At 42.4% G+C, this 15,502-nt stretch overlaps 1 protein-coding gene across 3 annotated transcripts in view; it reads left to right on the top strand.

Moving 5' to 3' along the window:
* RSBN1L (round spermatid basic protein 1 like) overlaps positions 1–15,502 on the top strand; it is a 94,232-nt gene that overhangs the window by 31,306 nt on the left and 47,424 nt on the right. For all 3 annotated transcript variants that reach the window (XM_054017609.1, XM_054017612.1, XM_054017605.1), the window contains one exon: positions 11,226–11,869. In XM_054017609.1, coding sequence (XP_053873584.1) covers positions 11,226–11,869 — 644 coding nt within the window. The remainder of the gene's footprint in view (positions 1–11,225; positions 11,870–15,502) is intronic.

The following is a 15,502-nucleotide window of genomic DNA, read 5'->3' as shown; positions in this document are numbered from 1 at the left end:
CCCATATGATGATAGTGGGATTCAAGGATCTTCCATACAGGAATTTGGGCTATTAAGTAAAGTGCAAGATTTGCTTTCAGAGTAAAAGTGAAGCACAATGCTTGATTAAAACTAACATGTATGTAGTGTAAAAAACAAACAAAAAAACTTGTTCTGCATTGTTAAGCTGTTTCTAAAGGTAACTTTAGTGAAGAATAAGACCAGTGTAAGAATGCAGGGAGCTTTAAGAAAATCTTCCTTTCTTAAAGGGAGGCTGTCAATTTGAAAGATTAAAGAAGACTAACTTTAAAGTACCCAGTTCTTTAATCGTGCAGCCTCTCAGTAAAGCCCAGAAACTTTAATGCCTTTAAAAAATAAGAAAACTACTTCTGCACTCTAGTTGGTGTATTTTAAGGGTCTTTCAGCAGAGGAAGATGAGCTGTTTCCAGTTTCCCTTCCTGTCTGTGCTACTTCCTCTTTGCTCAGCTCATATTCTCTGTTTGGAGGTGTTCCCACCCTCCTTGCCCCAAGGAGAGATCACGGGATGACTCTGATTTCCAGGCCTGCTGCTTCTCCTTGCTATTTTCTGTAGATGGGAGATGGTATGTGGAGATCTCCACTGCTTTCCATTCAAGATCTGGTGAGGAATTTCATCCAGCACTTTGCTTCTCTTTTGTCCGTCCCGCTCCTGCCCACAGGTGTGGAGGTCAGAGAAAGTAGACTAATTCCTACCCTGCTTGGCTGTTCCAGTACTTTTTTTGAGTCTTGTTAAGATGAGAGGACCTCTCTCTCTGGTCCTGTTGAGGATCATGCTGCCAGCAGGTGCTCCCTTGACCCTAAACCTCACATAACAGTAGCCTTATGCCTTCTTGTAGGGCCTGGGGGCAAATATAGTTCTGAGATAACTGCAGCTATGTGCATAAATGATATAATCACTCCAGCATGTGATTAAAACTTTGTATACAGTCACTTTCACCTCCTGTCATGCTTGTATTTCTAATGAAAGAAATGGGGATTATTGCTAGTATATTTCAGTTTTAGTAATCTTAGGGATTTTATATGTATGTATGTATACTTGTTGCCTCCAAAACTGAACAGATAATCCTTCACCAATCACTAGAAAGAACTAACTAACCTGATGAACCAGTTCTGTATTGGGCGGGGGTGGGGGGGGATATTTTCACATTCGTTAGCCAATGTGTTAAATACACCATTATTTTTCCTAGTGAAGATAAGGTCATGGACTTCAGGGGGACAACAGGACTGGGGAAGCATTATGAGACGTGTGAGATGGGTTTGCACTGGTTTAACTAAAATCTATTTCAGAATCAGTTTAAACGTGTGCAAGTTTCTTGTGTAGACAAGACCGTAGATCAGGGGAAGTCAATTATTTTTTCAGGGTCTTGGTCAAGGTATAGTCCAGGTCCAGACTCCAGAGAGACATTTTTCACACTGCAATAACAGTAATGATGATAAGTAAATAAAAAAGATTTCATGGTCTGTTTAAAATCATGTGGCAATCTGGATTTGGCCCGCTGTCCACTTACTGAGTACTTCTGCCTTAAGTTAGGCCTATGCTTATAGGGCACGTGGTGAAGACGCTCTGTGCCAACAGGAGAGCATTCTCCTGTCAGCATAAAAAAACCACCCATGTGAGCGGCATAAGCTATGTCAGCGGGAGAAGCTCTCTTGCTGACCTAGCACTATGCATATTAGTGCTATGTTGGCGTAATTTGTGGTGGTCGGGGAGTGGAATATTCACACCTGAGAGACACAAATTTTGTCAACATAGTCGGTAGTGAAGACATAGCCTTAAACTGCAAGGGGTCTATGTTTGCATTGTACACTATACAATGTATACAATTAAGCACACCCAAGTGTGGCTAAGAATCATCTGTGACTGTTTAAAAACTGCATATAAGAGAAATAACGTCTTTCTCACCATTATCTCTACAAAGCATGTACAGCAGAAGTGGAAGATTGCACAAGTGTGTTTGCCACTCTTGCATCTTCCTTAGTAGGAGTGGTAGAGTGAAATATATTGATAGCATTTGCTGTTTGGGCTTCACTGAACAGCCAGAGCTGGGCATAATCCCCCATAGAAGACCAATCAAAGAACCTTTCTCTTACCTTAGTTTCTGAGATACTGTCTTGCACAAATAGATTAGATTGTGATATGCTCAGATACTACAGTAATGGGGGCCATTATACAAAGTACCCAAGATAGACAGTGAAACATTCAGTACTCTTCTGTGTCATTTTGGGGTAAGGGGAAACAAGTATCTGTTTAAAAATAAAGTGTAGGAACCTGCTAGTACTTCATGGTATGTTTAAACAATCAAAAATCAGATGTAATTCCATACTTGTGTTAATGGGTTTGGCTACCATTCTCGATACTACTGATAGTACCTCCCAAAAAGAAGCCAACCTCCATTCCCTTCTTTGCCACCTTGAAAGTGGAGGGAAGGTTGTCCCTACCCTGACAGATAAATGAATCCCTTGATCTCACTCATGGTTGCCAAAGTAGTTTTCAGCATAGGGCAGTCTGGAAATGTATAGTAATTTTTAAAATGGTACCTGCAGGGACACCAACATTAAATCTAGACAATTTAAAGAGCTAAGTGGTTTCGGGTATTAACCTGCCTTCAAGCTCCCTGCTAATCTATAATTTGCTTTATTTAACTAAGAAAATACAAAAACCAACCCCCCCCCTCTTCTGTTGCTACGAGCCACATGTGGGTGTATAAGACACATACCTACTTCCCTATGCCATATTTTTGGATTTTTTTACTTCCTCTGTCTGAAGTTTGGGTCCATTGTGGTATAGGAAGCATGACAATAGTTGGTTTTCGAACTTGTATTTTGTCTGGTTGCATGCTGTTCCTGATTCTTAGAGCCTTTCTTTGGCTTCCAACTTCCACATTCTGGAAGGATATGAGGCACTGCTAAGCAGCCTTAACACCCTTTTAACAAAGCTTTTTATTAGTGAATTTCCCTTGTTTTTAATAAGGCTGTCAATTAATCGCAGTCAACTCACGCAATTAACTACAAAAAATTAATCGTGATTAATCGCACTTAAAACTATAGAATACTAATTGAAATTTATTAAATATTTTCGAATGTTTTTCTACATTTTCAATATTGATTTCAATTTCAATGCAATACAAAGTGCACAGTGCTCACTTTATATTATTATTTTGATTACAAATATATGCACTGTAAAAATGATAAAAGAAATAGTATTTTTCAATTCATCTCTTACAAGTACTGAAGTGCAATCTCTTTATTGTGAAAGTGTAATATACAAATGCAGATTTTTAAATTTTTTTGGTTACATAACTGCACTCAAAAACAAAACCGTGTAAAACTTTGGAGCCTACAAGTCCACTCAGTCCTACTTCTTATTTTGTCCGTTGCTAGGACAAACAAGTTTGTTTACATTGACAGGAAATGCTGCTTCCTGCTTCTTATTTACATTGTCACCTGAAAGTTAGAATAAGCCTTTGCATGACACTTTTGTAGCCAGCGTTGCAAGGTATTTACATGCCAGATATGCTAAACATTCGTATGCCCTTTCATGCTTTGGCCACCATTCCAGAGGACATGCTTCCATGCTGCTGATGCTCGTTTAAAAAAAAATGCATCAATTAAATTTGTAACTGTACTCCTGGGGGGGGATTGTATGTCTCCTCCTCTGTTTTACCCTCATTCTACATATATTTCACCTTAAGCAGTCTCGGATGATGACCCAGCACATGTTCATTTAAAGAATACTTTCACAGCAGATTTAACAAAACGCAAAGAAGGTACCATTGTGAGGTTTCTAAAAATAGCTACAGCATTCAACCCAAGGTTTAAGAATCTGAAGTGCCTTCCAAAATCTGAGAGGGACAAGATGTGGAGCATGCTTTTAGAAGTCGTCTTAAAAGAGCAACACTCTGATGCAGAAACTACAGAACCCGAACCACCAAAAAAGAAAATCAACCTTCTGCTGGTGGCATCTGGCTCAAATGATGGAAATGAACATGCGTCAGTCCGCACTGCTTTGAATGGTTATCAAGCAGAACCCATCATCAGCATGGAAGCACATCCTCTGGAACTGTGGTTGAAGCATGAAGGGACATATGAATCTTTAGCGCATCTGGCACATAAATACCTTGCAATACCAGCTACAACAGTGCCATGCGAACGCCTGTTCGCGCTTTCAGGTGACATTGTAAACAAGAAGCAGGCTGCATTATCTCCTGCAAATTGGCTGACCAAGGTTGGTTACAATCACTCAGACAAGAAGTAGGACTGGGTGGACTTGTAGGCTCTAAAGTTTTAGTTCTATTTTGAATGCAGTTTTTTGTACATAATTCTACATTTGTAAGATCAACTTTCATGATAGAGATTGCACTTGAGTACTTGTGTGAGGTGAATTGAAAAATAGACTTTTTTGTTTTTTACTGTGCAAATTTGTAATAAATAAATATTAAGTGAGCACTGTACACTTTGTATTCTGTGTTGTAATTGAAATCAATATATTTGAAAATGTAGTAAACATCCAAAAATATTTAAAATAAATGGTATTCTATTGTTTAACAGTGTAATTAATTGCGATTAATTTGTTTCATCATGTGACAGCCCTATTTTTTAAGAAACTGGTGACCGGAGGGGGTGTTGTCATGAAGGGTGGGTGATGGGGAATCCCAGAGCCCATTTCCTTGTTTGTGTGTGGGGGGGGGGGGTAAAGGAGAGGGAAAAGGGTTCAGAGTTCCTCCTCCCCACACAGAAGCAGGGGAAAACGTGTTGTGTGGCTTTTTTTTTTGTTTGTTTGTTTTGTCGTCCCCCCCCCCCCCCCTTCTAGAAATACCAGGAGCTTTGTAGTGGTAGCTTCACACCTCAGTAGCCTGGCAGAGGTGTGACCTAACTCATTCATCAACTTGTGGTTCTCTCCTCCCTGCTAATCGCCGCACTATATGCTTGTCATACCCCAAACCTCCTCATTCTCAGCTTGATGTGGACAGTGCTATGCACTAAGCCAGCATTTTTTAAAATGTGTCACTTTTGGAGAACTGCATCTTTGGAACTTCTTGGCTCAAGGACCCCAAATTTGTACTGCAATGTCTACACCCAACCCTTGGTGTGGCATACCAGTTTTTGGAATTTGAGAATTTTTAGAGATTATATGTGGCACAGTAATGTTGCTCCAAGCCTTTCTCACTGTATCTAAGGGGAGCCTCTGGCATGTGGCTAATTTTAGCTTCAGTTAGTCATGTGCACCATTCTGTAGACCAGGTAAGAGAGCCTAAAACTTCAATTATTAAATTCTCAAGCTGGCTTGTGGAGCCAGACTCTAAGCTCAGGGTCGTCCCATGATAGAAGTTTTTTTGGGGGAAAAGTTTTTTGCCCATATGTACCCCTATGGTGTCCCTCTTTCTGCTCCCTCCCCTCCCCAAAAAAGTTGGAAGAAAAGTGCTGTAAGAAACAGCAAATTTTAAAATGAGATGATCTGGAGAGAGTTATGCTTGGGAGCCCCTTTAGCAAATGATCCCAAACTTCTATCACTAACTCTACTCGAGTCCGTTTAGCAATTTTCAGGCCAACTTCAGTATACATGCAGATTTTAAGACACTTTGGAAAAACTTGCTCTATCTGAAAAGTCCTGCTCAACTGTATGTGGTGCTGGCAGGACTACTCCATAATTTACATGACAAGAGAGGAGAGGACTCTGACAGCAGCATGAGCTCAGGCAACTAGGTGGATGGATGCTCAATGGCAATTTTCAGATCTTTTCTTTAGCAACCTGGCTGACAGCCTTTAAAGAGGTGAGAGAATGCTCCAATAAGAGAACTTCTGTTGGTGAAAGAGTTGACCTGTTGAGCTATGACTGGTCTGCACCAAAAACTTACATAGCTATATCTTTTTTGGATGTGAAAAATCCACCCCTCCGAGACATAGGCCTGTCTACACTACACAATTAAGTCATAGCCACTGCAGTAATTACTGCAGATTTCCATGTCCACGCTACCTTCATTCTGCTGGTGGGGTGTGTCCTCACCAGGAGCACTTGAACAGACTTAAGTAGGGCAGCGTGGCAGGCTGACAGCTCGGGCTGCTGGCTCTGCGCCAAGCTCCCAGCAGGAAGTTGGGTGCAGGACTCCCAGCTGGGGTGACGTCAGTAGTGCAGCGTCTACACAGATACCATTGTCACCCTAACTACATCAACCCAAATGCTATACTTCTTGTGGAGGTGGAGTTATTAGGTCAGTGTAGTGGGGCACTTATAGAGTTTTGTCAATATAAAGCAGCTTCTGTCTACCTAACTCTGGCTGTAGTTATACTGACCTAACCATCTGGTACAGACAGCACTATTTAGCTACTGCTTCTCAAGCAGATGGATTAACTACAGTGACAGAACTCCTCCCACCAGTTTAGTGATTCGCTACAGTGAAGCGCTCCAGCGGCATAATTGCAGTGTTGCAGCTGTGCTGTGGTAGCATTTTAAGTGTAGACATAGGCCTAGAGCAGGGGTTCTCAGGACATGGTTTTTTGGTGGCCTCAGAGTGCAGCCACCAACTCTTGCTGGTGGCTGCTCTCACTTTTTCCTAAAATACTTAATTTGCTTTAGGAAAAACACATAAATATCTACATATACACAGCCAAATCATTGTAATTTATTTATTGCTAGCTAGTAAGTCTGTTGAAAGTGATGATATCAATAAGCATACAAGTATCACTTTTCACAGAAGACTTACTCAGCCCTATCAAGCCTGGGGCCAAATTAAGCCCGGGATAGGAAGTCGGGGGAGGCAGTGGAGGCCAGGAGCAGTGGGGGTTGATGGGTGGGAGAGAGGCTGGGGAGGCAGCAGGGGCCTGAAGCCCACTGGCTGGAACCTGCTCTCCCACCACCCCCACAAGGCTGAAGCCCTAAGCCTGAGCTCCCCACTGCCCTTGGGAAGATGGAGAATTCACTGGCTGCCTGCTCCTCCAGCATTGTGCCCCAGGTGTCTCCAGAGGGGGGTAGGGCCCAATCCCTGTTGGCAGCCCCAGGAATCAACACCAAGGTGGTGCATGCAGGAGTGAGGGGGAGGGCCCACTATATTGCATGCCAGACATCCCCCTCCCCCCCTCAAGTCACAGGCCAGCAGGCTATGGCCACAAGAAAAGACCCTGGTGGCCACATGTGTCACGGTGGCAGCATTTGAGAAATGCTGCCCTAGAGAACTCTTCAGATCTGGGAATGGCACTCAGGTGGAACAGCTTCTTTAGCATACGCAGTAAAGACACATTCTAAGTAATAACGCACCTGCCACATAACTGGACCCCATATGGAGTATCATTAAACAATTACAGTCCCTACTCAGTGGGGACCATATCCTGAAAGAAATCTTTCTTGACCCCCTTTTCTGGCCTTCAGACAATATCCCAATCTTGCCAAGCTCATAAGCGGACCCCACAGACCAGGACACCAACATAAAGCAGCACCAGAACCAGCCATAACCACAGATGAAAAATCTGCAGACATATCTCAGTACCCCCCATAACGCTACCTTTCAAGGTCTGTGGGTCCTACACATAGGGTTACTATATTTCAAGTTCCCAAACAGAGGACACTGCTGTAGGTGGGGAGTTGGGGGAGCTGGAGGGGGAACAGGTGGCGGAGACACTCACTAGAGATGGGGGAGTAGTGTTGCTCCCTGTCAGAGTGGCAGCATAGCTGGTGCAAGCCTAGGGCACAGCAACAGCCGTCAGTCAGTGCCTCCCTGCAGGACCTCCTCCCCCGGGCTGGGATCCGGGGCCTGGGTGGGTGGGATGTGGCAGCTGTGGCTGCTGGTGAATGGACCAATTGGGACTCTTTCTGAGCTGCAGTGTCTGCTCTGTAGAAATCCAGGATATTTCCTCTTTGGAAAAACCACCGGGACAGAGGCTAGAACCTCAAAAAAGAGGCAATGTTCATGAAAACTTGGACATATTGTAACCCTACCTACACATGTCTATTGCAACATGTGCTGTACCTCATCTACTGCACTAAATGCCCCAAAAAATACAATGTGGACGAAACCGGACAATCTCAACTCTCTTGAATGAACTGTCATAGAAACATGATAAAAGACAAAAACATTCATGTGGTGAACATTTTTGACAAAACGATCACTCCATATCTGACCTATCAGTCTTCATTGTCAGAGGAAACCTGTGCAACACCTTCAAAAGATGAGCCTGGGAGCTTAAATTCATAACTTTGCTGGACATGAAAAATCATGGTCTTAATAAAGACATTGGATTTATGGCTTATTACAACAATCTGTAATGCACCACCTTCCTTTTTTATTCTATGACTGCAGAGGGGTTAATGGGCCATTTTATCTTGAATAGTCTCCTAGAATATGTGTTAACTACTTATTCTAAACAATCTGTTCCACCTTGTATTTAGCTAGGGTTACCATATTTCAGCAAGCAAAAAAGAGGATGGGAGGAGCCCCGGCCCCGTCCTGCCCTAGCCCCGGCCCTGCCCCTCCCACTTCTCACCCCCCTCAGAACTCCCAACCCTCCCCCGTTCCTTGTCTCCTGACTGCCCCCTCCTGGGACCCCTGCCCCTAACTGCCCCCAGGACTCCACCCCCTACCTAAGCCTCCCTGCCTCTTGTCCCCTGACTGCCCCCTCCTGAGACCCTCCCCCATCCTAACTGGCCCCCTAGGAGCCTACCCCTACCTGTACCCTGATTGCCCCAACCCTTATCCACACCCCCACCCCCAGACAGAGCCCTGGGACTCCCACGCCCCATCCAACCACTCCCCACCCCCTGACAGCCCCCCCCAGAACTCCCAACCCTCCCTGTTCCTTGTCCCCTGACAGCCCCCCTCAGAACTACCGACCCATCTAAACCCCTCTGCTCCCTGTCCCCTGACTGCTCCGATCCCTCTCCCCACCCCTTCCCCCTGACAGCCCCCCCTAGAACTCCCAAACACCCCCCCCGCTCCTTGTCCCCTGACTGCCCCCTCCTGGGACCCCTGCTCCTAACTGTCCTCCAGAACCCCACCCCCTACCTAAGCCTCCCTGTTCCTTGTCCCCTAACTGCCCCCTCCTAAGACCCTCCCAAACTGCCCCCCAGGACCCTATCCCCTACCTGTATCCTGACTGCCCAAAACCTTCTCCACCACCCCCAAAAAGCCCCCCCCGAACTCCCGACCCCCCCCCGTCTCTTGACTGCCCCCTCCAAAATCTCCCTGCCCCTTCTCCTGCCCCCTGGCCCCCTTACCCTGCCACTCAGAACATGGTGTTGGGCTCTGTGCGGAGCCGGACACATGGCTGCGCTCCCCAGCGCAACACACAACCCGGTCCCTGCCCCCGCACAGTGCTGCCGGAGCAGGGCGCTGGGCTGCAGGGGAGGAGGAGCTGCCGACGCCCGATGCAAACAGCCCAGCAGGCCAGCTGGCTCAGAATGCAGAGAGGGAGGAGGAGCTCTACAGCTGCTCCGGAGTCCAGCCCGGCAAGCTGCAGGGGGAAGGGCTCTGGCTGCCAGAGCCCCATGCAAGCGGCTGACTTTCCTGCAGCCCTCCCAGCCGTGCCTCGCTCTGCCTGGGGGGGAAATCCCGGACATTTTTAGTGATTTACAAATTCCCCCCCGGACGCTATTTTTAACACAAAAAGGAGGATATGTCCGGGTAAATCCGGACGAATGGTAACCCTAATTTAGCTGTGTCACTTCTTAGTACCTTTCCTAGACCTCAAGAATTGCTGTGTAGCTTGAAAGCTTGTCTCTTTCACCAACAGAAGTTGGTCCAATTAATATTCCTGGGGGAATGCTGCACCAAAAAATTAAAAATTCAGTGCACAATATTTTCAAATTCTGCATATTTTATTTGTCAAAATAACACTATATAATCACACCAGATTCAATTATTTTGGTAATTTTATTTTAAAATATCTGTCAGCAACTCTCTGAACAATACAGATGACAAAAAAAAATTCCCCCAGGAGTAGAGAGTTAAAGAAACCCCACCAAATACCCCAAACACCCACACATTCTTTCCCCAGAGCTTAGCTGCAGGGTGCCCCTTCCCCGTGCAGACACCCACACCACCTTCCCCCTCAGAGCCCAGCCTTGGGGTGCTCACCCAACCCCCATAGAGCCCAGGCATGGGAGCCCCCCAGCCCAGACATCCACAACCTCTTCCCCACAGAGCCTAGCTTCAGGGCACCCTCTAGAGCCCAGGGATCTAGAGAGAGAGAAAGAGCCTGATGCTGGGTCCCAGGCTTGTATGGCGTTTCCTGCACACTGCCTTCTTCCTTCAGAGTGTGCCAGGAACTGCAGCTGCCAGGAACTCTCCAGCTCCTCCTTCCCCCTCCCCCCAGCAGTCTTCTATTTGCGAGCTGGGGTGTTGGGCTCTGCCAGATCCAGCGGCTCCTAGGGGCGACCAGCAGCTGTACAGCGCCAATTCTATGGGGGGAAAAAGGAAATTGCACAGAACATTAATTCTGTGCAAATTCTGCATTGTGCAGGGGCACAGAATTCTTCCAGGAGTAAATAAAATAGATTACCTCACCCACCTTGTCTCTCTAATACCCTGGGACCAACATGGCTACAACACTGCCGTCTGCATTTAAATCATTTAACCTACTGGCATAATTGCTGATGCGGTTGCACTACTGATTACACAGCATAGGTAAGATTGTGATTGTACAAAACTTTCCTTTCATGGCCAATCTGGGTTTTTTTGGTGTGCCTTTCTTTGCCATCTCCTGCACCCACACACATCTTATCTAATTCAGTAGTATAAGCAAAAAAACAATATTCAGAGTAGGGTTATTAACTTTTTCAGCGTGTATGAGTCTGCTGAAATTTTTTTTTTTTTTTTTTAAAGCTGAAAACTCCGTTTTTTAACAATTGGGCCATGTTTCTAATCATAAATAGTAATTCTATCTACAGTATTCCAGAGTACTTATTTCATAATGCATAATATGAAGATAAAATACATTTGATAGAATTATAGCTAATGGTAAATTTTGGGGTTCTGAAGATGACTGGTGGTATGGTCAATATCCTGCTAGAATAAGTGGTCAGACATAACGTGACTGTATAACATTGCTCTAGTTTCTATTTGGCTTCAGTAAAATGCCTCTAAAGTTGTTTGATACTTTAATTGTAGTCTTAAGTCTCACTCAGCATGCCTCTTATGGGGGTATGTATGGGTAACTTCTAATGGTGTTACTTAAATGGGGAAATAAAGATATTTCAGAAATCTCTTTCCTCTTTACAGGTGGGAAGGAGAAACTAAAAACCAATGCAGAAGAATTACTAATTAAGAAGGTAAAGAAGAAAAAGAAAAAGAAACACAAAGAATGTGAGAAAAGGAAGCGTCCAAAAATGTACAGCAAATCCATTCAGACCATCTGCTCAGGATTGGTTTCTGATGTTGAGGATCAAGAAGCCAAAGGCATCATAAATGATCATCTTAAGGATTTCAGTGAGAAGAATATGGATCCCAAGAAGGACTGTGGGTCCAAGATACCCGAGAACAGTGAGTTTCCATTTGTCTCGTTAAAGGAGCCACGGGTTCAGAATAAACTCAAAAGGTTGGACACATTGGAGTTCAAACAGCTCATTCATATTGAGCACCAGCCTAATGGAGGTGCATCAGTTATCCATGCCTACAGTAATGAACTCTCTCACTTGTCTCCTGTGGAGATGGAGAGGTTTGCAGAAGAGTTTGTGGGTCTGGTTTTTAGTGAAAATGAAAACTGTGCAGCTTACTATGTAATGGGTATTGTTCATGGGGCAGCTACTTATTTACCTGACTTTTTAGACTACTTTTCATTTAATTTTCCCAATTCACCAGTGAAAATGGAGATTTTGGGAAAGAAAGATATAGAGACAACAACTATGTCAAATTTCCATGCTCAGGTAAGAGGTTACACATTTTATTTTCTAAAAACATCTAATGGTTTCAAATAAACTGTAAATGATTTTTTTAATGTAGTTGCTATCAGCTAGAGTGTATAGATAAAACAGAAGATTAATAACTGAAGAATATTTGAGTAATCAACTATTTATTCTTAAAATCTAGATAAGGAAGCTTTGTTTGCATTCAAACATTACATTGCATTTTTTATGATCAGTTGAAGTGTGTGTACGTGTATGCACTTCTGGAGATTGGTTTTCCTTGGCTGAAAAATAGCTGTCGTGTTTGGAGCATGAGAATGAATTTTCTGCCTGGTGCTGGCTTCATTTAGATATCTGGACACGAATCATAAAGCTACAACAGTTCTTATTTCACAAAATAGTAACATTTTATACATAGAGCCCATCTAATGCACATTTTATTGTATATTAAGATGTATATTGATGCTTCTAAATGCATTCATATAGTGGCACTGACATACAGCTAGTCTGAATCCTTTCAGTTAACTATGTTCCCTTGAAAGTTACTAAATCATGGGGCAAAATGGTGGGTCAATTTCCTGAATTAGGTTTTATCTGAGGAAAATTATTGTATAATCTCTAACAATAGCTGCTGTTTGCTAGATATTTCTTAACTCTCTTTAGAGAGCTATAAAGACATTATTATTTCTTAGAGGAACAAAAATCATTTCAGTTTGCATAACTTCAGGAGATCAATTATTTTTAGTTTCATTAGATTACCATGATGAATGCTGGATAAACACCTATATAGATGTTCACGAAAGAACTAATGAAGAAGCTGAAGAATTCTATTTTTGATAACATCAAATCTGGATAATATTTACATTTAACTCTGTTTGCCAGAAGAAACCAGTTACTATGTAGTTTTTAAAGAATGTTCATATATCATTTAAAAACATCACATATAACTTTCGCCTATATAAATGTAATCATAAAAATTTGTGTTCAAATGTGAATAGTGTACTATACATCTTACTTTGTATGTAAAACTTTGCAAAATAACCTTTTGCTAAAACGTGCGTAATGTACAGAAAAGAACTGCCCACAAGGAATACCCAGAATTAAGACATGTTGCTGTGAAAACTCTTGTGGTTAACAGACAAGCATCCTCTTTTGCTACAGAACACCTATATTCAGTACTGCCACAAATATCTGTACCAAAGCTTTACTCCCTGTCTTAAATAAGACTTCTAGAATTATGGAATAATCACCAAAAATGTTCTCACTTCATGAGACAACTTAAAGTAGTCAAGATAGATCCAACTGTGGTCTTTAATTCTGTACCTAGATACTGTGGTGATGTATGCATTAGAAGTGAGTTTTTATATAGATAAACTACCCTGAAGCTATGGGTTGATTGCCTGTATGGTTATGGCAAGAAATGTATGTGAAGATGGCACTTACAGCTGAAGTTTTCCCTGTGTATATTCTGGATCTTATCTGCCTGTTTCAAGTGACACATATAAGCTTCTGCTTTTTTTAGCACTACGGAGAGATACATAGCTCTGGGAGAGTGAACTAGATTTCTTTTCTGTCTTGTGAATCAGTATAGCAAAATTTCAGTTGCAGTAGCTGCTGTTGTAGCATAAGTCAGACCACAACTTGACTTTAGGTCCCAGCTCAGTTTGTAGTATTATCAGTTAAATAAAATATCTTGTAAATTGAGCAAATTGGATCTGGAAATTTGAGACATGTGGACCACCTCTGTGTTATGTTAGTTGCATTTTACAATAGAATCATATGTTTAAATAAGAAATCATAATAAGAGAGCTTTAAATACAACTGATTTTCTTGTATTTATTGTAGAATCTTAGAAATGTAGGACTGGAAGGGACCATGAGAAGTCATCAAGTCCAGCCCTGTTCACTGTACCAGGACGAAGTAAACTTAGACCATCCTGACAGGTGTTTGTCCCGTCTGTTCTTAAAAAAAACTCTAATGATGGGGATGCCAGAGCCTCGCCTGGAAGCCTATTCCTGAGCTTAACTATCCTTATAGTTAGGTTAGCTGTAAGGAAAACTAATTATGTTTAGTTACATTCCTAGAGAGTCACTCAGCAACAGTTTCAAGTGAAGATCTTCCCAGATTCTTTCAAGTGGAGAGATTCTTCCAGTTTCTTTAATCTAATTCTGTCATATACTGACTGAACTTGTGGCCAAAATATTCCAATCCAATTGTTCCCTCCTTCCCATACAATTTTTCTGCCATTCCCTCCTTCTGTTTTTTCACTTCTGCTATTGTCTCCTCAATAGGTGTCATCTGTGATCTACTCTTAAGCCCTCACAAAAGCCTTGCATTTCAGCAGCCTCTTTTTGGATAAAGAAAGATTAATATAGCTCCTCTATGGACTGTCATTAGGTCTGAAATTGTTAGAGAGAACACATGCTATAATTCTTCCTTCCAGTGCAGTGTAACTAGAGTTGAATGACCCAAAGTCACTTAGTTTGATAACTCTTTGAATCTGAATCACAGTACCACGTTCCATTAACTGCCTCAGTACTAGTAGTATTGCCCTCTGAACAAAATTACCATTCACCACAACATCTAGTGGTCTCATACTTTTTTTCTCTCTGATAAATTATGTTAGGTAGCTTGTCTCTTGTACTGAGGCAGTTCAGGCAATAATAAACCCTTTGAATTCTCGTAGCACAATTAGGAGCACATCTCATTTATCCTTGTTCTCTCTCTGTCTGGTTATGTTGGCTCTTCTCACTCCAGCCTCCTTATTTTCAACTCACTCACCTCCCTTATGCTATTTCTCCTGCTGTACACTGCTTCCTATAATCTTTTCAGCCTTTCTTTCTCAAAGGGAACTTGTTGCTGTCCCTATACTTTGCACTGACCTTTTTTTATTTTATTTTTTGTAGCCAACAGCTATGGAACGTTTAATTCAATATTCCATCTTTTCTCTTAAAGAGCCATTTGATGGCTGTTTGACTAGCAGTAGGGAGGAAAAGAATATTACTCTGTGTATCCTTTTACATTCCTCAGAATTTGTTGTTCTATCTCAAGTTACAGAGAAGAACTGCTACTTTTTGTTCTGCTTTGTAATTGTACCTACATGTGTTCATATAAATGGTAAATCAAACATCCTATTAAAACTACTAATTAATGCCACATTATAAGAGTCTCCATTCCTTGTTCATAATTACAGCAGTTCTGTGACTGTTGGTTTTAAGAACTTTTAAAATTTTCTGTGCTTAAATTTAAAATTTTAGTTGGAGACATGCAGTGATAGGGATTGAGGAGGCAAAAGATCCATGCATTAATGCATCCAAGATTCTCTCTTCTTTCTTTTTCATTGTCTGCATTTTATTTGGAATGAAAGCTTTGTATCCTGTGTTTTTTCTTCTCTGTGCTTTCTGTCAAGTTTTCAGTAGATTTGGTGTGCATTCTCTGTTGTCTGATCACTGACCTCTCTTCATATGCTGGCTTGTCAGAATTTGGCTGCATGACAGCTAATGCTTTGCTTCTTGTGTATTTGCTAACTTAATAGGCACACTATATATATATTGGGAAAATTCTCATTACCATCTTTGGTTTAATGTCTCCAGAAAACAGTGGAATCAAGATCTTGGATGACTGGTCATAAAGGGCTAATGCTGCTAAGCCTCC

This window comes from Malaclemys terrapin, chromosome 1, assembly GCF_027887155.1.
Source record: "Malaclemys terrapin pileata isolate rMalTer1 chromosome 1, rMalTer1.hap1, whole genome shotgun sequence".
NCBI lineage: Eukaryota > Metazoa > Chordata > Testudines > Emydidae > Malaclemys > Malaclemys terrapin.
Note: the sequence above shows the minus strand (reverse complement) of the source record. Positions and strands in the feature narration are given on the sequence as shown.